At 52.4% G+C, this 21,311-nt stretch overlaps 3 protein-coding genes across 7 annotated transcripts; all 3 read right to left on the bottom strand.

Moving 5' to 3' along the window:
- Nucleotides 1-127: 127 nt before the first annotated feature.
- Nucleotides 128-12,088, bottom strand: TAPBP (TAP binding protein). Of its 2 annotated transcripts, XM_027058010.2 has the most exons (8): nucleotides 11,863-12,087; nucleotides 11,553-11,723; nucleotides 11,065-11,325; nucleotides 3,375-3,773; nucleotides 2,639-2,980; nucleotides 2,422-2,511; nucleotides 2,234-2,271; nucleotides 128-1,237 (listed from the first exon to the last, which is right to left on the bottom strand). In XM_027058010.2, the coding sequence occupies exons 1-8, from the start codon at nucleotides 11,897-11,899 to the stop codon at nucleotides 1,226-1,228; spliced, it is 1,350 nt and encodes a 449-aa protein (XP_026913811.2). In that variant the 5' UTR covers nucleotides 11,900-12,087; the 3' UTR covers nucleotides 128-1,225. The 2 variants fall into 2 exon arrangements, with proteins under 2 accessions (XP_026913811.2, XP_026913810.2); XM_027058009.2 differs by lacking the exon at nucleotides 2,234-2,271 and having other exon boundaries at nucleotides 11,863-12,088.
- A 187-nt stretch (nucleotides 12,089-12,275) lies between these two features.
- On the bottom strand, nucleotides 12,276-15,959 carry ZBTB22 (zinc finger and BTB domain containing 22). 2 transcript variants are annotated; one of them, XM_053222954.1, is made up of 2 exons: nucleotides 15,765-15,959; nucleotides 12,276-14,838 (listed from the first exon to the last, which is right to left on the bottom strand). In XM_053222954.1, exon 2 carries the CDS (start codon nucleotides 14,767-14,769, stop codon nucleotides 12,859-12,861), a length of 1,911 nt encoding a protein of 636 aa, XP_053078929.1. In that variant the 5' UTR covers nucleotides 14,770-14,838; nucleotides 15,765-15,959; the 3' UTR covers nucleotides 12,276-12,858. The 2 variants fall into 2 exon arrangements, with proteins under 2 accessions (XP_053078929.1, XP_026913809.1); XM_027058008.2 differs by lacking the exon at nucleotides 15,765-15,959 and adding an exon at nucleotides 15,541-15,694.
- A 353-nt stretch (nucleotides 15,960-16,312) lies between these two features.
- DAXX (death domain associated protein) lies at nucleotides 16,313-20,844 on the bottom strand. Of its 3 annotated transcripts, none has more exons than XM_027058006.2 (8): nucleotides 20,686-20,844; nucleotides 19,509-19,764; nucleotides 18,524-19,355; nucleotides 18,184-18,398; nucleotides 17,793-18,027; nucleotides 17,160-17,637; nucleotides 16,779-17,001; nucleotides 16,313-16,573 (listed from the first exon to the last, which is right to left on the bottom strand). In XM_027058006.2, exons 2-8 carry the CDS (start codon nucleotides 19,713-19,715, stop codon nucleotides 16,514-16,516), a joined length of 2,250 nt encoding a protein of 749 aa, XP_026913807.1. In that variant the 5' UTR covers nucleotides 19,716-19,764; nucleotides 20,686-20,844; the 3' UTR covers nucleotides 16,313-16,513. The 3 variants fall into 3 exon arrangements, with proteins under 3 accessions (XP_026913807.1, XP_026913806.1, XP_053078927.1); XM_027058005.2 differs by having other exon boundaries at nucleotides 19,509-19,767; nucleotides 20,686-20,837; XM_053222952.1 differs by lacking the exon at nucleotides 20,686-20,844 and adding an exon at nucleotides 20,588-20,604 and having other exon boundaries at nucleotides 19,509-19,767.
- Between the last annotated feature and the right edge of the window lie 467 nt (nucleotides 20,845-21,311).

Here is a 21,311-nt window from a genome sequence, read left to right as displayed (position 1 = left end):
CGAACTGTTCCGGAGGATCGGGTGTCGCCAAAACGTTTGAGAGGTCGGGGAGATTGGCAGGAACCAGAAGTGACTGTAAGAGTCTGTGCTTGCAGAGGGGACCCGTGGGGTGGAAGGAGACACGGTGTTGGGAGCACCAGAGCATAACTTTATTCCAGCGGCCTGGCCGACTGTCCTTCCCCTCGGACGTCCCTAGGCCAAGCCACCGCTTCCTTCGTCCAGTAGTTACCTGACCCAACACTTGCTGTTCAATACTTAGGATGTAAAAAAGACTAATTTCTTCTGATGAGCGCCCTCCAGTGGGCGCCCGGCCCTGTGCCGCAGCGGGGACACAGCAGTGGACAGACAGGCACGTCCTTGCCTTTGAGGAGCCGACGGTCCGGAAAGGGAGACAGGCATTTAACAACGACTCGTACAATCACTTAAATACAACTGATGAACCGCACAGGAGGAACACGCAGCGGTCTGAGGGAATAACGAGGCTGTCCTGGAGCCCAGAGAGGGCGAGGGCAGAACAGACAAAGGGAACAGACCAGAGAAGGTGGGAGCCGTTGGAGAAAAGGAATAGCCATCGGTGTGGTGAACACTGAGGGGAAGGCTGGAGGGCAGAGGTGGGGTTGAAGAGGCAAGCAGTGGCTCCAACGTGGGAGATGCACAGGCCAGGACAAGAACGGATTTAGCTTCTAGAGCACTGGTTCCCCAAATGTGACGCCTGTCCCAGTGGTCCTGGAGACTGTTTCAGTGGGTTTATGAAATTAAGGCTATTCATAACAATACTAAGATGTTACTTGCCTTTTTCATTCTCATTCTCTAAAAACAATGTACTGTGGAGTTTTCCAGCAGCTGAGTATTGACCTCATCGTCCTCACAGCTAATGGAATGCGTGCTTATGTGTTCTTGTGTTAAATTTTTCTCAGTTTTAAGTTCTAGTATCATTAATATCTAGTTTATAACCCACATAAGCAAAGGTTCTTTAGAGTTCCTGACCGTTTTTAAGTGGTCCGGAGATGAAAAACAACAACAAAAATCGAGAACCACTGCCTTAGAGCTCTAAGAAGGGAAATGCTATAGATTTGTGTCCTTTAAAAAAAGCATTCCAGCCGCTCCTTGGAGAGAGAGAGGTTGGAGGGAGCATGAGCAGATGATGGTGTACTATTTGGTGGAGCTAGTACAGTAGCTCAAACCAGAGATGACGGCGGCTTCCCCAGGATGGTGGTGAGTGTTCTCACTGGGCTTTCTGGAAGAGAAATAAAAAGGAGGTGAGGAATGCCGGATTTTAGGAAGTGACGTGAAATGCTCATGATCAGTCCAGAGATAAATGCACCATCATGGGCACAGAGGGTGGCAGAAGAATGGGGCTCACAGTTTCAGGGGGTTTTCTGCCTGGCAGATACTGCCAAGGGCTTTTGCTTAATCCTCCCAACAGCCTTCAGAGGCTCTGCTGTCTATACAGTAGCCACCATCCACATGTGTCTCTTGAACATTTGAAATGTGCCTAGTCTGAAAGAGTATTATTAAAATTAATTTTAGGGGCGCCTGGGTGGCTCAGTCAGTTAAGCATCTGACTTCGGCTCAGGTCATGATCTCGTGGTTTGGGAGTTTGAGCCCCATGTTGGGCTCTGTGCTGGCAGCTCAGAGCCTGGAGCCTGCTTCGGCTTCTGTGTCTCCCTTCTCTCTACCCAACCCCCAACTTGTACGTGTGCACATGCTCTCTCTCTCTCTCTCTCTCTCAATCGCTTAAAAAAATTAATTTTACTGGGTTTTTTTTTTATGTTTTTTTGTTTTTTGGGTTTTTTTGCTTTTCTTTAAGTAGGCTACATGCCCAGTGTGCAGCCCAATGCAGGACTTGAACTCAAAACCTTGAGATCAAGACCTGAGCTGAGATCAAGAGTCAGCCGCTTAACTGACCGAACCATCCAGGTGCACCTCTTCTTACCTTTTTGATGTGGCTGCTAGATTATTTAAATGTACATATGTGGCTTGTATCATATTTCTGTTGGACAGTGCTGCCTAAGTAATTTTTTTTTTTTTTTTTTACCCTCACACCCAAGGAAACTGAGGTGTTGGTTAAGTGGAATATTCAAAGTGGCAGGAGTCAACCCAGGTGTGTGTGAATTCCAAGTTCAGGTTCTGCCCGCCATGCCAGTGGAAGCCAGAGCCTTCCTCTACCAGGGAGGAGTTGCAGGGAGGGTCTCAAATGAAAAGGGAAAGAAAAGAAGAGGAGAGCTATTACCTTCTCCTTTGAATCCTTCGAAGTACACATGTAGGCAGCTGTGGAGAGAGATTGAGAAGGGATGGGATGGGGGAGTGAGGGATGGGATGGATGGGGGAGATGAGATTGAGAGGGATAGGTGTCAGGCTTCTGGGAGTAGGCAGGGACTGTCATGGTCACAGTGGGGTCTAGGTGGGACTCACACTCACCAGCCCAGCCCAGTGCTTTGATGAGCCCGAGGAGGAGAAAGGCAGACAGGAAGAGGCCCACACCATCCTCCAGGGTGGGCCCAGACAGACCTGGCAGGTGGAAGGGAGAAAAGTGAACCCCTTAGTATCTTCCCGGGGTGCCCGCCCCCTCCCCTGCCCCCCCTTCCCTGACCCCCCCTCCCCGCTCCGGTCACTCCATCCTCCTCCTGGCTCTTACCTGCCACCTCCAGGGTGACCTCTGCGCTGCGCCCCAAGGCTGGCAGGGTGGGGTGGTGGACACGACAGGCATAGCGTGCCCCATGATGCTCGGCAGTTATGGGGACCGGCTGCAGGTGCGCGGAGAGGCTGACGGTGCCGTCTGAGTGGTGGAGCAGGGCAGAGAGCCACTTCTGCCCCTCAGCCTTCTGAAAGCTGCCCTCTGGGCCACCTCGGAGCTCCCACTCCACTTCCAGACCCTCAGAGGGATAGAAGTGGGACACGAGGCATTGCAACTGGGGGGGTGCCTCCCCCCGGGTAGCCCATACAAGAGGTGCCGGTGTCAGGGATACTTTGGGTGGCTCTGGGGAGAAAACATGAAAGGAGCATGGGGGGAATCAATCCACATTGTCCTCCCATGGAGACCCTCAGTTTGCCCCATGGCTTCCCCCAAACTGGGTTTGAGTTTTTCTCTCCTAGGATGGGGAACCTGCTGTCTCCCCACTGGTGCTTCAGAGGGATTCCCATGCTAAAACCCTCAATCCCAGGGACGCCTCTTCCTCAGATTTGGGAACCTTTATCCCAGTCACTCAGATTCCCAGGGACTTCCACCATTGCCCCTCTGAAGCCCAGGGACCCCAATCTACCTCCCATCACTCGCCCAGCACCCTCTTCTCCCCTATCCCTCTTCCATCATGATGTCCCCATAATGCCAGTGCCCATCCTTTACCCGTGGGGACCCCTGGACCCCAACTCACTCTGTACAGCAAGCTCCAGAGCGACCTGCCCTTGCAGGTATGGCAGGTGTACAGTGGCCAGATAGGTGCCCTCCTGGAAGGGCTGCACTGCAGGCAGCCAGAGGGTCCCATTTCCAGTCCACGGACCCCACGGCTCATCATCATCCCAAGCAGCAAATGCCACTGCCCCCTCTTGGGCAGGTGGCATTTGCTCACTCAGCCCAGGCGTTGCAGCCAGGAGTAGGTGCCCTTTGCCCAGGTGCTGGCGTCGCCACTCCAGCCCAAAGGGAGGGGGACCTGGGGCCAGAGATGTAGCGGCCTCAGAGGTGGGGGGCATGTAGGCAAACTTCAAGTCCAGCAGAGCATCTTGTCCCAGTCGGATCCGAGGGGTGGGGGTGTGGGTGAGGACAGTCAGCACAGCTGGGGAAGATGGGGAGAGGAGGGAGGGGAAAGGGCATGAGGGAGAGAAAAAGAAAGGGAAAAATAGACAAATAGAGTTATAGGGAAGATACAACTAGAATTCACCCAGCCCTCAGAGAACACCTCCTTTTCTGATTCCATCTTCTAGTCCTCCCTGCAAATCCCCTTTGTTCTGGGACTGGGTGGGACCCAAAGTAGCTGAGAGTGAGCAGATACAGCTAGAGATGAATAGGGGCAGGGAGTGGGGACAGTCCTTAAAGGCTGGGCTGAGCACACAGCCCACTCAGTGGGCTCTGAGAGCACTTCTGACACAGCCTGAACCAGCCCAGTCCCCATGCACCACCCTTCAAGAGCCTTTAGGCTTTAAAGATCTTTTGAGGCCTTAAAGCCTTAAAGCTCACTCTTGTCACTGGTGAAGACTGTGAAGACTCAGGGATGTCAATCCTATGGTGCCGTACAGAGTACTTTTTGACTGCTATTTATATGGTCCTGTAGACCAGTTGTTTCACTTTTCCGTGGCTCAGCTGAATCTCCTAAGTGGAAATAATGATGATGATCACAGTGCCTATCTTACGGGGTTGTAGTGAAGTTTAAATCATATAATGCCTCTTGCTACCCGGAATTATTCATTTCCTGATTCTGGATAACAAAGGCACCTATGTATGAAAGGCACTTAGAACGGTACCCAGAATACAGTAAGTCTACCAAAGTGTTTGCTGTGGTTACACTTGACCATCAGCCAGACCAACCGAACGTGCCCCAACTCGACAGCATCTCTCCCCATCAACATTCCCTCCCCCTGCTCCAATGCCCATTCTCTCTGCCTTGATGAATGATCACCACCAGCCCCACACCCGCCCCCCCCACTCCCCATGCTAAAGGGCTTGGAGTCACTAAGACTCCATCCTCTCTAATGCTTTCACTCAACTAATATTTATTGAGTACCTGTGATGTTCAAGGCAGAGGACTGAGCAGTGACAGGCAGTCCCTGCCTTCAGATTTCTTACAGTCTAGTAAGGAAGACGATGAGTAAATTGCCAAACATAACATACTGTGTACTATCCCAACCAGGCCCTAATTCTGTCTTCCAAATAGACCTCACCTGTTTCCAACTCAAGTTCTCACCAACATACATTTGGACAATTACAGCCTCCTCTCGGGCCTTCCTATCCTTGGTCTCTCTCTTCTTCGATTCATCATCCACACTGGAGCCACACAGTGTCGCTACAATTCTGATCCAGTCACTTGCCTGTTTAAAAAACCCAGCTGCCTAGGAAGCCAGCAACTAAAGGCACAGGCTGAAGCTAAATGGCCCAGGCTCCATTCCTGGCCTAGCTTCTTACAAGCTGTTCTTGGACAAGTTACCAAAGTGCTCTGTCTCAGATTTCTTCATCTGTGACATGGAGATGATATCAGTACCTAGTTCCTATGGCTGTTGAGAGGAAAAAATGGGATCATGTCTATAAAATGCTTAGAATAAGACCTGGCCATAGAAAATGCTCAGTGAATGTCAGGTGTTACTATTTTCATTACTGTTGTCGTCATCATCACCACAGACTTGCTGGGTATCTCGAAGAAATCATTTAATCTATATTTTTCTCATTAGTCCAGTGATCTGATCCTTGCCTACTTTTGTAAGAATTAAGTTTAAAAAAGCCTGGCTTTTGGGACAATGGCACACACACTTCTGATGGTTCACTATCACTTACAAAGCCCAGATCTCAGGGTACTTGATAATCCACCTGCCAACCTATCTGTCCAGACTTCTCTTGCACCCTAAGGACCGGCTCTAGAGAATCCCTTTATTGTGACTAGTAGAAATTCTAATCAGGCCGCCTGGGTGGCTCAGTTGATTAAGCGTCTGACTTCGGCTCAGGTCGTGATCTCACAACTCGTGAGTTCAAGCCCCGCATCGGGCTCTGTGCTGATAGCTCAGAGCCTGAGCCCGTTTCAGATTCTGTGTCTCCCTCTTTCTCTGTCCCTCCCCCACCTCTCAAAAATAAACATTTAAAAAAAAATTTTTTTTAAAAGAAAGAAACTCTAATCATTGGGCCATTCTTTGCTATGGTCATAGGTTCCTTCGGTTTATAATGTCCTTCCCCATTTTCTCCCAAACATCTAAATACTTCATGTCCCACAAGGTCAGGTCCACTGCTACCTCCTCCCAGGATGTTTGGGTCCTTCCCATAAAAGTCCTCTTTCTTCTCTTGTGATTATGCAATTTTTAATCCTAGTTTCTGAGCACTACAAGGTTAAACTTCTCTCAATGTTATGGGAGTTTTTGTTGAATAAATTAAAAATAAAGTAGGTAATTCACTTAGTTTATTAAAATCCAAAAACAGACTCTTGAATTGTCAAAAACCCATACGATTTTAATAAACAAAATCTGAAGGTTTTACAGGTTAACCCTGAAGCTAACAGTGCTCTTTAATATGGGTTGATGGAGGGGCACCTGGGTGGCTCAGTTGGTTGAGTGTCCGACTCTTGGTTTGGGCTCAGGTCATGATCTCACGGTTTGGGGGTTCAAGCCCCACACCGGGCTCTGTGCTGGCAGTGCGGAGCCTGCGGAGGATTCCTTCTCTCCCTCTCTGCCCCTCCCCCGCTCTCTCTCACTAAATAAATAAACTTTAAAATGGGTTGATGGAGCAATTTTAGACCTGCATCCTACAAACTGGACTCTGAAAAATACAAATGGAAATTTGTACCTGTTTTTATGGCTTGTATTACATAGGTTTTTGCTTTGCTGTTAATAAAGTGAATGGTAACAACTATTATAAAGTATTACAGAAAAAAATTTAAATCCAAACCTAATCAAGTGACACGATGAAGAAATACTTGGCCAAATACAGAATGTAGGAAATTCTACAGAACAAGTGACAAACCAGTACCATTTGGGGGGCTGGGGGGAGCACTTATAGAATAAAAGAGACAAGAGACAAAACTGTTGTGGACTGAATGCCTGTGATACGCGCCCCACCCCACCCCCCAAGTTCATTGTTGAAGCCTTCCTGGCCAGTGTGACTAAACTGTTGACTCTTGAACAACACAAGTTTGAACTGTGAGGGTCCACTTATATGCAGGGTTTTGGGTTTTTTTTTTTACAGTACAATACTATAAATGTATTTTCTTTATGATTTTCTTTTTTTTTTTTCTAATGTTTATTCATTTTTAAGAGAGAGACAGAGCACAAGCAGGGGAGGGCCAGAGAGAGTGGGAGACACAGAATCCGAAGCAGGCTCCAGGCTCCCAAGTCATCAGCACAGAGCCCAGCGTGGGGCTGGAACCCACAAACCGCGAGATCATGACCTGAGTCAAAGTCGGACGCTTAACCGACTGAGCCACCCAGGCGCCCCTATGATTAATTTTCTTAATAATATTTTTTCTTTAGCTTACTGTAAACATACAGTATGTAATACATATAACAAAACATGTGTTAATCATTGTTTACATTATCAGTAAGATTTTCAGTCAACAGTAAGCTATGAATGGTTAAGTTTTGGGAAAGTCAAGTACACAGAGATTTTCGACTGCTGGGGGCGGGGTCAGCGCCTATAGCCACCCCCCACCCCCAATACACACAGTTGTTCAGAGTAAGCTGTATTTGGAGATAGGGGCTGTGAAGAGGTGATAATGGTTAAATGGGATCATTAACATAGGGCCCTAACCTGATATGCTGGTGTCCTTTTAAGAAAAGGAAGCAACACCAGAGCTCACTTTCTCTCCTCCATGAGGACACAACCAGAAGTGGCCATCTGCAACCACAAAGAGAGAGCTCTCATTAGACACCAACCCTGCAAACACCTTAATCTTAGACTTGATCTCAGACTTCTAGCCTCCAGAACTGTGGGAAAATAAATATTAAGACATCTATTCTGTGATATTTTGTTAAAGCAACCCAAGTAGATGCAACAACCAAATATGATATATAGAACTGTTTTTGACCCTGATTCAAGCAAACCAGCTGTAAAATAACATCACTGAGACAACTGGGAAAATTTTAATATGGGCTAGGAATTAACTGATATTAAGGAATTATTGTGTGGTTTGTTTATGACAATGTTTCTTTTTTTAAGTTTATTTATTTATTTTGAGAGACAGAGTGCGAGCAGCAGAGGAACAGAGGGAGATGGAGAGACAGAATCCCAAGCAGGGTCTGAGCTGTCGGCGCAGAGACCTATGTGGGGCTCGGTCTCACGAACAGTGAGATCATGACCTGAGCCTAGATCAAGAGTCAGAAGCTTAACCAACTGAGCCACCCAGGTACCCCAATGGTTTTCTGAATTTTTTTTTTTAACGTTAATTTATTTTTGAGACAGAGAGAGACAGAGCATGAATGGGGGAGGGTCAGAGAGAGAGGGAGACACAGAATCTGAAGCAGGCTCCGGGCTCTGACCTGTCAGCACAGAGCCCGACACGGGGCTCGAACTCACAAACTGTGAGATCATGACCCGAGCTGAAGTCGGATGCTCAACCGACTGAGCCACTCAGGTGCCCTTGTAAATTTTTTTTAAGTCCTTATTTGATAAAGATGCTTACGGAAGTAACTAGGAGTAAAATCATATGATGCCTGGTATATATATACTTTAAAACACCAAAAAAAGAAAATAGATGGGGGGAGGATTGGTGGAACAACGATATCTACACAGACGGGTGATGGGCCTATGGGGGTTCATTATACCACTCTCTCTACTTTTATAGGTCTTTGAAATTTCCCATAACAATTGTTTTTTTTTTTTTTTAATTTTTTTTAACGTTTTATTGAGACAGAGAGAGACAGAGCACGAACAGGGGAGGGGCAGAGAGAGAGGGAGACACAGAATCGGAAACAGGCTCCAGGCTCTGAGCCATCAGCCCAGAGCCTGATGCGGGGCTCGAACTCACAGACCGTGAGATCATGACCTGAGCTGAAGTCGGACGCTTAACCGACCAAGCCACCCAAGGCGCCCCACAATTGTTTTTTAAAAAATGAGAATTAAATACCATACACACAAACTGCGTTAGGACAGTGTATTTGTCAACAAACATTTTGAAGTATTTGATAAGAAATACTGTCTAAATGTGTATTAGCAAAATTACCAATGATCTGTGACACTAGAAAGATTCATTTTAAATTTTACGTTAAAACAACAACTTTCATTTTCTTAAATCCCTAATCAAGCAGAAATGCTTGAAAAGGAAGACTGAGCACAGCAACTAGTTTTTACCCCCAGGGGTCTGTGAGAAGCAGAGAATTGTCCCACCTGGGCGCTCTCATGGCTCCCTATCTGTACTACTCTAATGGCCCAAATTGCTTTCTACTCTACATTACAATTACCCATGACAAACCTGCTGAGAACCTTCTAGAGAGCAGAATCTACATCTGATCACCTTTTTTTTTTTTTGTTTTCCAGAGAGAGAGAGGAGAGAGAGAGAGAGAGAGAGCACACACAAGTGGAAGGGGCAGACAGAGGGAGACAGACAGACAGACAGACAGCCCTGCAGAGCCTGACCCAGGGCTCAAACTCAGGAACCCTGAGATCATGACCTGAGTGGAAATCAAGAGTCAGCAGCTTAACTGAGTGAGCCGCCCAGGTGCCCCCTGATCGTGTTCTTGACTCTTAAAAATGTCCAGGGCTACCCCAAGATTCTGACTTAATTCTCCTGGAGTGGTAGGATTCAGTGTATTTTATTATTTTTTTAAGTTTATTTATTTATTTTGAGAGAGTGAGTGAGCTCTGGTACATGAATGAGGGAGGGGCAGAGAGAGAGAGAGAGAGAGAAAATCCCCTCCTCGGGCCGGAACTCACCAACCATGAGATCATGACCTGAGCCTAAAGCAAGAGGCTAACACAACTGACTGAGCCACCTAGGCGTCCCTATATTCAGTACATTTTAGAAACTTCCAACAGGACTCTTACTTGCAGCCTGGACTGAGAACCACTGGGCCCTAATTTATCCTTGGTGCTAATAAATATTGAACCAGTGAATACATTAACAAAGTGATATGATAGTCACATGATAGTCACAACAGAAAGGCGGATAGGAAACAGCATCCACATTTTACAGTTGGAAAAATAGACTCAGAGAAAAAGTATGTTGTCACCCCCACCTCAGTGAAGCCAGAAGCCCTGGGAAATACTCCTTGCCACTGGAGAGAGCTACTATCCCCACAAGGAGCAGTTTGCCTCTGCCCCTGCCTAGGATGAGTCCTGGGAGCTAAGAACAGAAGTGTAGGCAGAGGTGATTAGGCAGTTGCTGAGTCCCTTTCCCTGGTCCTGTAGGTGATTCACTCTCAGGGAGGAGGGTAGCAGGAAAACGGTCCTGGGGAAGGGAAGGGAGGGTACAGCCCTCAGCTGGGGTTTATCTGCTGGTTGGGCTGTGTCATTTACAAACAATGGCACAAGGGAAGCCTGGCTGGCTCAGTCCAAAGAGCATATGGCTTTTGATCTCAGGGTCTTGAGTTCGAGCCCCAGGCTGAGCGTAGAGATTACTTAACATACATACATAAAATTTAAATCAACTTTAAACTTTTAAAAAAAGTCGCACAAGATTGAGGGAAGCCAATGACTACTCATATCCTACCCACCTTCTGCTGCGAGAAAGGTGAGCTCCTAAATACCCAGTTGATTGTTTTTATCTGCCCACTTCCTTCTCATGCCTCCTCTCGGCAAAGTGCCAGACCCCTGGGCATCAAAACCGCGTTGCACCATGCACAGAAATGGGTCTTTGCAGTGGAAACCATCAGGTCTCCTGCCCTGTCTCTTCCTCCAAGTCCACCATTTGGTGACCACAGAATCAGCGCATCCTCACGAACTATAGGAAAGGGGCAGTCAGAAAATGTCAACGCTCTAGAGCGCAAGAGCCTTTGTTTTGCTAAGTGCAGAAGTTCCGGATGTGGGCACGGATGGGGCTTGAACCCTGGTTTTTGAAACAGAGTGAAACGCAAGATAAAGATCCAGGAGGAGAGGAGAAAAAAATTTTCCTGCTTCTGAGCCCCTCCCAAACCCCATTCCCTTACAAGTTACTCAACGTCCAGTGTAGGGAAAGTCAGCCACTCTTCCCAAAGCTCTGCCCCTGGGAACTCCACGAAGCCCCACCCCCAAACCGCAGGTTGTGGGTGGTTGTTTTCAACTGGGCAGGAGCTAGAATAAGCTGTTAGCGGTAGATTGTTTAATCTTAGCCGAACCGCCTTGCTTTACAAGTAAGGAAACTAAGCCCCAATTAGTTCCAATTAAGTTCCACAGAGCGAGTCACAGGCCGATCTAGACCCTTAGAATCTACCCGTTCACCTCTACTTCCCCGTCCCAGCTACCTGTTACCATGGTGATGAGATTAGGTTCCGGCTGAGGCTCGGACTCTGGTCTCAGGAAGCTGGAGAGACTTAAGATCGGGCTGGACACGCTGACCATGAGCCAAGTCCCATCCAGGGCCCGAGGGCAGCTCTGCTCCGGGGTCAAGGCACTGGCCCAATTCGCTGAGGCAGGGAGCGGGAGGTAGCGGCTCATCTCGCAGTGTGGCGCAGGGGCGTCCGAGGGGTACCGCCTGAAGGCAGCCTGCAGGGCTCCCGCGGGGTCTGTGAGCGCCGACAAGGGAATTGCTGCTGTAGTCACCACCAGGAACGCGACGGGGAGGGCAGCGTCCAGGGAATTCCAAATGCACAAACTACCCAGTAGTGAGAGATTTACAGGTAATCCAGGCTCATTTTACAAGGGGAAACTGAGGCCTGAGGTCACAGTGCGACCTAAAGAGGAGGGGGTTTCGGTGGAAGTGGGAGTTGAGGGCGAGTCCGGGATGACTCACCGCGCACTTTGAGGTAGAGCTCGGGTTCGAGGTCCGGCCGGGGAGGTAGTCTCCCTGGGCCCTGGCGCAGCAGCAGTGCGGCGGGTTTCTTGGTCAGGCGGCCCCCGCCCGCGTCCTCCACCATCCAGCACTCTATCACCGCGGGTCCCGCCGAGACGGCGGTCACCAAGCCTGGAGGAGAGGGGCGCGAGTGAGGGAGCGGTCCAGAGGTCAGGCGACCCTCGTCCCGCACCCCCAGCGTCTGGCGCGTGGTGGGTCACCTCCCTCCGCCTCTTCCCTGTTCTTGAGCAGAGTCTCGGGGTTCGCTCACCCAAAGCCACGGAGAGGAGCAGAGACAGGGGCTTCATGGCGCAGCGATCCGCTCAGCTCTGAAACCTCCACTTCTCCCTTTCACTTTCATTTTCCTTGAAAGGCCGGCTGGAGAGTCGCCGGAAATCCCCTCTGGTTGGGTGAGGCCACGTGGGAGGCAGGTGCTTTCCGCACAGGCCAGGCACAGATCCCGGAACACTATCTCCAGTTCAGATCTGGGGACCTCAGCCCCGCCCCGCCCCGCCCCTCCCTCTTGGACCACACAGCACCACCCACTTCCAGAAACCCTCCCCAACCCTAGGCTCCCCCTCGGTGCCCTCCTTCCAGAAACTACTTCCTAGAGAACCGTTATTCCCTTTTCCCCAACCTGCTTCGGATCCCCAGCAAACACATAGGGGCTGCTGGCAAGCCAAGTGAAATGACCAATAAATATTTTAATCACCATTTTAAAAAAAATAAGATTTAAAATAAAAACCTTGTATTCTTACGACTTATATTCCCTCCTTGTCTTCACTCCCTCCTCAATGAGAATCCAGTTGGAGGTCCCCCAAGGAGAAATAGGAGGGATTAGGGTGGAAATAAAGGGCACGTCCTTAGCGGGGTGGGGTAGGTTCTAGGACAAGGGTGGGGCTCAAAACCTGGTCCCCACAACAACACAAACACAGACTTCAGGTACAGACTACAACCACCTGACCCTTGACCCTGTGACTCCAGGATGCTCCATAGCCCCTTTCCCTCCCCCCACCACCATATGCGCCCTAGTCTGGAGCTGAGGGAAAGGAAGGACTTAGTTCCAGGGATACTTTGTGGGAGAGGGGCTGAGGGATGGAATGGGGTGGCCGATGGTGCAACATTGTTCCCCCTCCAAAATATATACAAGTCCGGTAGAGATAAGGAAGACAGTAAGCGTGGTGGGAGATCACCCGAGGGCCACAGCGCCCCTGGCTGGTGCTCCCAGTTTCCTCTTCCCCGAAAGCTGCCTCCAGGAGCCCCCCCTTCAGTTTGTTCCTCCTCCTCCACCAAAGCCCATCTCCACCTTGTGGACACTGGGTGGGGACCAGACCCTTCGGCTAGACTGGGGCGTGGCCCCACTCGCCTCGTCGCCGCTGCCCCCACCCACTCCAGGAGACTCTCTCTTGGGCGGCAGGGCTGGCCCAGCGGGCCCTCCGGGTCCGGGTCCGCCCCCGCCCAGGCGGTGCCGGCGCTCACAGTGTCCCCGGTGGCGCATGAAGCTGTCTCGCCACATGAACTTCTTGGCGCAGACGCCACACTCGTAGGGTTTGAGACCTGTGTGTGTCTTCATGTGCTCGGTCAGGTGGTGCTTCATCTTAAACTTTTTGTTGCACACGGGGCAGTCAAAGGGCCGCAGGTTGAGGTGCATGTTCACATGCCGATCTCGCATGCTCTTGTGGGAGAAGGCCTTCCCACAGTGGCACAAAAAGATCTTATTCCCATCCCCACTGCCTGCCCCTCCAGGGGTCCCCCCAGCACCACCAGGCATGCCCAGGCTCCCTGCTGAGGTGCCCCCCAGAGTCACCGCCCCGTGTTCAGCTTGGTTCCCTGGTGGCTGGCCTGGGGCCTGTGAGGAGGAGGAAGAGGAGGAGGAGGATGAAGACGATGGGAAGACCAGGATCTGGTTGCCCTGCATGTCCAAGGGAAGCAGGGGCCTCGGAGGGTGGGAGGGGGCATAGGAGGAAGGGGTTGGCCCCCCAGAATCATCAAGCCCCGCCCCAGGACCCCCACCCTCATAGGAGCCAAAGTCATTGGAGGACTCACAGAAATTGACCTGCTCCTCTCCCTTGTCCGGAGGCTCAGTCAGGGTCCGGACATCACTTATGCTAAGGGTAGCCTCTGGTCCTCCAGCCTCGGGAACCCTGGAGCCACCCCCGAGCTCTTCATCTTCATCATCCTCACAGGTCAACACCAGGTCTTCCTCCTCCTCATCCTCTTCCAGATCTGGGTCTTGGGGAACGAGGGGTGCCGGTGCTGGGCTGTTTCCACCCCGCTTCACATATACCCAGTGTTTCTGTGGCATGATGCTGGGGGGTGCATAGGTGGGCCGCCGGAGCCCACCCCCAGGGACCACAGCACCTCTCCCATCCCCATCATCGCAGAGCTCATCTGCCTCCAGCAGCAGCTTCCCAGAGGTAGCCCCGCCACTGCCAACCACAGGGGCTGGGAATACAGGGCCACCTCCTCGACGTTCCCCACTGCCCACTGCAGAAGCTGCAAATGCCTCTTGGGAAGAAGATGAGAAATCAGTGGACTCTCGGGGGCTGAAGTAGTTGCTGCTGCTGGGGGACTGATTCTCACTGGCTCGGCTGGAGGCATGGGAGCGCACAGGGCCCATGGTGGCAGGGGCCACAGTGGCCCCACTCCCCGATGGGACCCCAGCACCAGGGACAGTGGCAGAAGTGGCAGCAGCAGTGGTGATGGTGGTGGTGGTGGCTGAGGCCCGGCCTTCACGGAGGAGTTCAGTGCACTTATCCACGATGTGCCACATTTGGAGCACCGACCCCACTGTGAGGAAGTTGACAATGTCAGCAGCAGCCATGCTGAGGCGACCAGTGTAAGCGGAAGCCAAGACAGTCTCGAAGGCGCCCGGGTCCATGACGCTGGGCAGAGAGATGGAGGTCATGCCCTTGAGTAAAACCTGGTCGTGGAAGTAAGGGGAGGAGGCAGCCAGGACAGCACGATGAGCCCTGAACTCCCGGCCCTGCACTCGGATGGACACATCGCAGAGCTGGCCCTGTAGCCGCTGCTGATTGAGGGACTCCAGAAGGGCACTGGTCACCTCAGGGAAGGACACGTGGACCACTGCAGCTGCAGGCAGGGGCAGTGGGGGTGGGGCCAGTGACAGAGGCAGGGGGAGTGCTGCCCCACTGGGAGAGAGAGGAGATGGCTCCATGGCGTGGAGGGAGGGGGTACCCCCCCAGCCACAGGAACAAGGGAAGGAGGAGGGCGGCCGGGGGGGTCTCTGGGAAGAAAAAGAGAGAAGAATGATAACATCTCATAATAACACAGCCCTTCCCTCTACAGTTTAAAAACATGTTCATACCCTTTATCCGAGTAATTCCCCACAACACTGTAAGGCAGGTATTCCTCTCAACCCCATTTGACAGATGAGGAAACTGAGGCTCGGAAAGATTACGAGATTACCCAAGGTCACAGAGCCAGTAAGTGGCAGTGCCAGGAAACACAGATGTCCTGACTCCTAATCCAGTGCTCTTTCCTTGTAGATTAGAGAAATAAGGTGTTCTTGGGGAATGGGGTGCCTCCCCTCGGAATTTCCCATTTGCCTGAAAGCCTGAATTTCCAAAATTTACCTTACTGGTGTTTTGCAACCTTTTCTTAGGAGGGGGGCAAGTCTGTTCCTGTACCGAAAACCATCCCTCCCTCCATGTCTTTTTAGGCTATGCCCTCCCCCCCCCCCCCAGCTCTGTCGGGAGCAAGGGCCCCTTTGCCCCTCAGCTTACCTCTAGCCCCGCCCCTTCAAGGCACGCCCCTTGGCCCTTTCGGCCCCGCCTCTTCAAGGCCCACCCCCGTGGCCCTCTCGGCCCCGCCCCTTGCCTACCCCCGCCCACACAGGACCCCGCCCCCCTCTGCTCCGCCCCAAGCGCTACTTCGACCTCCTCTCCCACCCGGAAGGCGCCCCCCAACCCCGCGCGTCCCCGCTTACCGGGCCGCGCGCCCCCGGGCCCCCCCGCCCCTCACTCGGCGGCCAGAGCCGCAGCCTGGGCCCCTCCCGCCGCCATCTTGCGCCGACTCCCTCCGCCCTCCGCCTCCGCTCCGCCTCCTGCCCCTCCGGCTTTAAAGGCACAGACGGGTACCCCGCCCGTGCCTCTGGGCACTACTCGGCCGACTAGACCACTTCTCCTTTAAAGAACAGCCGTCTCATTCCACCTTAAAGGTACCAGGTCTCTTCCGCTGCTGAAAACGCAGGACTTGGTGGTTCGGCCGAAGCGCTCATTCCCCTTTAATTCCGTAAGCCTGCCCTTCCCATTGGCGAAGGGTTTTGGTCGTCGCTGCTTAGGCTCCGCCCCTGAGCTGTGGCCATTAGCAGGTTTGCTGGATCTAATCGCCCTGCTCTCCCAGCTTCAGACAGTCCCCCTGAAACCCCGCCCCCTTCCTCCGGGTCTGGATTGGCCAAATAACCTTGAGTCGGCCCCTGATTGGCCTTTTTACTCCAACCGCTCGAAGTGAGAAAGTAAAGCACATTCGGGAGGCTGGAACACATTTCTTTTTTTTTCCTTTCTTTCTTCTTTCTTTTTAGTGCCTGGCAGAGGGCAAGCGGAAGGCCTGAAGCCGAGGGAACTCAAAGAGAGGCAGGCTAAGGACAGGCTACAAAGGACAGCTCTAGGGGTAGTCCAGGCCCAGGCTAACCTTGAACCAGAGAACAGCCGGTGCCAATCGGCTGTGAGAGTAGAACAAGGAAAAGGAAAAGACAGGGATACAATAAGAAAAGAACTTTATTGTTTATTAATGTTTCTGTGTAAAACTTAAGGTTTTGTTTTTTTGTTTTTTTGTTTTTAAAGAAACACCACCAAAAGGGGATTAGCCCAGTCAATCCCTTCCTCAGTCATCTGTTTCCCACCATCCTCCAAATACTATTCCAAAACATTTTGGAGGCAGGGAGTGGGGGGTAGAGGCAGCTAATCAGAGTCTGAGAGCACGATGATCTCCTCTGGATCGCACTGTGTGGCCACACTCATCTGCAGGGAGTGAGAGACAGAGTCAGAAAGAGACGTCTGGAATATAGGGGTAAAAGAAGCAAAGGGAAGGATTTCTCAGAGATTAAAAACTGGGGTTAGAAAAAAGGTCGAGAGAGGATGTGGTGGGTGCAAAATTCAGATGGAGTGCCTGAAACTGAACAGACAATGAAAGACAAGTCAGGAAACAACTGCCTCCCCCTCTTACCTTGTAAGTACCAGGCCGGGAGGGTTGTGAATGGGGGGCTTGGGACAACTGGGCTGGAGATGGGCTACAGAGGGAGCTGGTCACCAGGCCATGGCTAGGAGAGTCCACTCTTGTCGAGGAATCAGCAACTGGGGCCATAGAAGTCAAGGGAGAAGGTGGGCTGGGCAGGGTAGATACCTTCTTCCCATTCTTCTCATGCACTGCCCTTTGCCTTTCTACATAGCTAGGGACAGAAACACAAATATAGGGAGGGGTATGAAGAGCCTGAGGCCGGAGGGGAATCATCCAGTCTCTTCCCAGCAGACCCAGTTCCTCAATACTCTCAGAAAGCCCCTTGCAATCTGTCCTTGGCCTCCCTCTTCTCCTCCTTGTCATTGTTACCTGTTTCCTAATGACCCTGCTCCAGTTTGCTTCTCCTTCCGGGATTTCTTGCACGGGGGACAGGAATCTCCCCAGGTGTGAGGAGACACACCTCCATTGAAGGAAGTGGAGGTGACCATGGCTGCTCCATTCTCCAAGACAGTGGTGAGGGGGTCCTCTGATTGCTTCCTGGAAGAAGAAACGTCCCTCTCCTCAGGGGAAGGAGTGGTATCCAGGGGCAAGGCTTCGATCTCGAGCTCAAAGAGCTGAGACATGGGGCTCTCTTCCTCCAGGGGTAACTCCTCAAGGTGTTCTCCGTTGCTTTCAGCATCTATGCTGGAGGGGGCCAAGGCGTCTTCTGACAGTGAAGATGGTGACATTATGAGTCCTTTGTTCTGCTGCTCCCCCACAGACTTGCTGATCCCTCTGCTAGATTCCAGGTTTTTTTCAGCGGAGATCTGCTGCAGTGGGGACATAGGGCTCTTGTCTCCATCCTGACCTGGAAAAGAAGAAAAGAGGGGAGAGGCAGCATGAGAACTAAGGGAAAGAATACTGCTGAGAGTAAGAGGAGGGAGGGAAGGGTCTCAAACAGGTGGTTCACATCCAAAAGAGTAGAGGGAACCGACACATGAGGGGACTGTTTCCTTGACATACCTGCTTCCTCCTCCTCCTCCTCCTCCTCCTCTTCATCGTCCCCCTGACCTTCCTGCATCTGTTCGAGATCCTCCTCTTCTTCAGAATCTGTGGCCTCCTCCTCTTCTTCTTCCTCTTCCTCTTCTTCCTCCTCTTCCTCTTCTTCCTCTTCCTCATCACTTTCCTCATCTTCTTCATCATCTGTCTCTGCCTTGGAGGTGGTAGGGCATTCCTGGGACACCATTCCACTAGGGCCCTGGGGGACAAAGGAATTTCTCTAAGGAATCCCTTGTCCCAGAGGGTCTGGTTCTCGGGTTCCTTCTGCACTTTTCCCAGTCAGTCACTCTAAACTCCCTGCTAGCTAGTGCAGGGGAAGGACAAGGTCTGTCTGAAGGATTTATCCCTTCCATACCTCACCAGAATCCAAGGAGGCTTTGGGGGAGTCTGCAGAGTGGGAAGAGGTGGCTTGGGGAAGCCGAGCCCTTCTCTTCTGTCTCTCGCCCTCCTCACTCTTGTCTTGCATCATTGCATATTTGGAGATGACCTCATCCAGCCGGCTCATAGCCAAGCTCCGGTTTTCTCGCAGGCGCCGGGCTAGGGCAGGATCTGACAGTGCAGGGTCAATGCCTACGTGGGAAGATATAAAGTCAGAGTACTCAGCCCAAACCCTAGAAGAAGGGACAAGAGAGATCCCCCCTCCACCAAACATCTGACATATAAGGGTTGTTGACAGGCATCTCACTAATCCCTACCTGGCCTATAGTCATCTGTGAGGTGACAGCCAAAGTTGTAGATGAGATCAAGGTGGCGTCGTTCCTGTAACCTGATGCCCACATCTCGGAAGGCATCCTGAGCCATGAGCTGGAGCTGCTGTCGTGGGAGGCCGAGGCTGTGCCTAGCAGCTGCCTTCTCCACAGCCCGCAGTACATCTCCATAGTCAGGGAAGGTATCAGGCCCTGGTTTGTTGATGAGCCGCTCAATGCGCCTGTTAACCTCTGGGTAGCGGGTGCCACGGTAGGGGATGCGCTGTTCTATGACACGGCCCGTCAGTGAAGAGCAGTCTTTGAGTTCACACAGCCGCCCAAAGAGGCGGATCAGCTTACGCTTCAACCTTGCCTCCTGCAGGTATGTGGAGTCTGGGTCATCTAACTCTGAGAGATCCAACTCCTTTTCCTGCAGCCGCCGGATCTCAGCCACATAGAGCGCTAGCAGCTGCTCCAAGCGCTGGATCTGCCGCCGGGAACCACGGGTCCTTGGGGCCTCAGAGGCAGTGGTCTCAGCATTTGTGGGGTCCGAGGAGGGGTCTGTGGGAGGGTTATTCCCAGAGGGTTCACTAGAGGTGGTGGCAGCAGGGGCCAGGTTCAGCTTCTTCTTGGCTGAATGGGCCTTGAGAACAGTGCAGAGCTCATTAATGTAGACATAGAGCTTAGCTGGCCGGCTCTGGGCCCGAGATAGGACCCGAGAGAGGATGTTGCAGAACTCCGCCGAGGCCAAAAACAGAGAGTGGGCACGCTGCTGCCGGTTATAGAGGAATGGGACCACCTCAGGGTGGTCTGCTGTCTGCGTCTTACACAGCTCAAGGAACTAGAGGATTCAGGGGAAGAGGTAGGGGGAAAGAGACAAGGGGAGGGGTTGAGAGAAAGAAGGCGAGGTGGGGTTAGTGGGGAAGAAAGTACAGGAGAGCCAGTCAGCCATCCCCCTCCCTGGGGTACAAGAATCTTCTCCCCTAAAGCTCACCTCTTCAAACAGCTTCTCATTCTCCAACTTGTAGCATTTCTTGCCGCCAGAACTACTGCTTCCTCCAGCCCCATGGGGCTGAGAGGAGCCAGGGGCTTCTGGCCGGGGTGAGGCCGGATTGGGGGGTGGGTGGGAGGGACCTGGCTGAGCAGCTGCTTCATCTTCGTCATCATCATCCAGCACGATGATGCTGTTAGCGGTGGCCATGGGGGATCAAATCCCCCGGAGGGAGGAGGTGTTGGGGATTTCGGAACTCCTGCTGGAAGGGGATGGGGCCTCAGAAAGAGCCCCTCCAGCACAGCCCATCCCTCATCTCACACACTTTCCAATCTTCTTGGGTTTCAGTAACACCCAGCCCTGCCCAACAGTGTCCTCAACTGCCTGTCTTCCAGCAACTGTTAGTACCATATGCTTTTCTGGCCCTTTACATAAGGAAGCCCCAAACCACCTGAAACCCCTAAGTCCCCACCCCCAGCTCCACCCCTCTTGTCGATATCCAAGCTTTCTTTCTGTTTCATTGCCCCACTTCTCAGACATTCATTTCCCCAATTCTCATACTTGCCAAGTTGATTCTTCCAACCCCTGGACCGCCTCCCACATTGCACTCCAGATTCCCTCGACGTTCCCTCGCAGATACCACACCCCCGGCAGCACCACCTCCTGAGCCTTCCCCGTTTCGCTCTCAAACACGTCAAATCCACAACCTCATCCCATCCTGAAGGATCACCCCCAACTCCTAGACTCTCTGAGGTGAAGGAGGTTCCCTCCCAATAATCCATTCCCCTTTCTCCTCCGTGAATTATCTTCATACTCCGCCCTCCGACGGGGCTCCTCAAACCGGGGCGTCAGGTTGGAGAGATCTCACCTCAATCCCCTCCCTCTTACCCCACCCGAATTTCCCCCATTCTCTCTCTGTGACCTGTAACCGATTGTGAGCCCAGCAGTGAGCTGTCCCGATTCCTCTCAAATCCCAACCTGGCGTCTGACCCCTTCCTCTAGATGAGCTTCCCGCCAAGTCCCCCTCCCCCAGTTCGGCCCCCGGCCACCCCACTCCCCTTCAGGGATAGGAAGGAAGGTACCATAGCTTGTCCCTCAGACTCAGCGCCCGGGACTCCCCAATACCTCTCCCTCGACATTCCCGCCCCCGCCTTCGCTCCCCACACCGTCCGGCCCCCACCTCAGAAACGGTCTCTCGAGGCGACCCTCGCTGCTGATCTCAGAACCTCGCATGGTTCCCTCCGCCTTCCTTCCCCCTCCCACCGCAGGCCCTTCTCTGGACCGGAAGCCGCCGAGTTTCCGCCTACAGCCACATAGGCGCGGCCATATTGTCGTACGGCGCCCGGACCACGCCTCACCCTGCGGCAGGAAGTGGTGGTAGACCCGCCCCCATCTCCAGTGACGCCCACACAGTCTGCGGCTCCCTTTCCTGTGACCAGTAGGGGGCGCTTTTGCCTCCTCAGGGCGTCCCAAACTACCTGGGGGCCGCCATTTTGCCGTACGGTGTTGGCTACGCCCGGACTAGGGCGCGCCGCCGGCAGAGCTCTTTTCACCCGGTGCTTCTGCGACTCAGCCAATTAGAAACTTCCTGCATCCGGCCCAACCGCCGGCGGGTCGCGTGCGGGAAGGACTGAGCCACCTTTCCAAGTGGGGAAGGGGGAACGGAACAGGAGAGCCAAGGGATTGGGCCCTCCAAGACCACGCAAGGGTGCAGGAAAGAACGAGCGTCTCTTAAGAGAGAAAAAAGCCCTTTTCCTTCCGCTGGGCCGTTGACCAGCCTTCCGGCGCTGCTTTCCTACCTGCCCG

This window comes from Acinonyx jubatus, chromosome B2 (assembly GCF_027475565.1).
Source record: "Acinonyx jubatus isolate Ajub_Pintada_27869175 chromosome B2, VMU_Ajub_asm_v1.0, whole genome shotgun sequence".
NCBI lineage: Eukaryota > Metazoa > Chordata > Mammalia > Carnivora > Felidae > Acinonyx > Acinonyx jubatus.
Note: the sequence above shows the minus strand (reverse complement) of the source record. Positions and strands in the feature narration are given on the sequence as shown.

Bases quoted from the DNA above. Each gene is read 5' to 3' on its own strand.
- TAPBP (XM_027058009.2), bottom strand. From the start codon at position 11,899: ATGAAGCCCCTGTCTCTGCTCCTCTCCGTGGCTTTGG. The intron at 11,724-11,862 runs GTGAGCGAACCC...CCTCTCCTCCAG, and splicing joins GCTCCTCTCCGTGGCTTTGG to GCTTGGTGACCGCCGTCTCG. The intron at 2,512-2,638 runs GTAAGAGCCAGG...TCCACCTGCCAG, and splicing joins GGTCACCCTGGAGGTGGCAG to GTCTGTCTGGGCCCACCCTG.
- DAXX (XM_027058006.2), bottom strand. From the start codon at position 19,715: ATGGCCACCGCTAACAGCATCATCGTGCTGGATGATGATGACGAAGAT. The intron at 18,028-18,183 runs GTATGGAAGGGA...TTTGTCCCCCAG, and splicing joins CCTCCTTGGATTCTGGTGAG to GGCCCTAGTGGAATGGTGTC. The intron at 17,638-17,792 runs GTATGTCAAGGA...CTTCTTTTCCAG, and splicing joins GGAGGAGGAGGAGGAAGCAG to GTCAGGATGGAGACAAGAGC.
- ZBTB22 (XM_053222954.1), bottom strand. From the start codon at position 14,769: ATGGAGCCATCTCCTCTCTCTCCCAGTGGGGCAGCACTCCCCCTGCCT.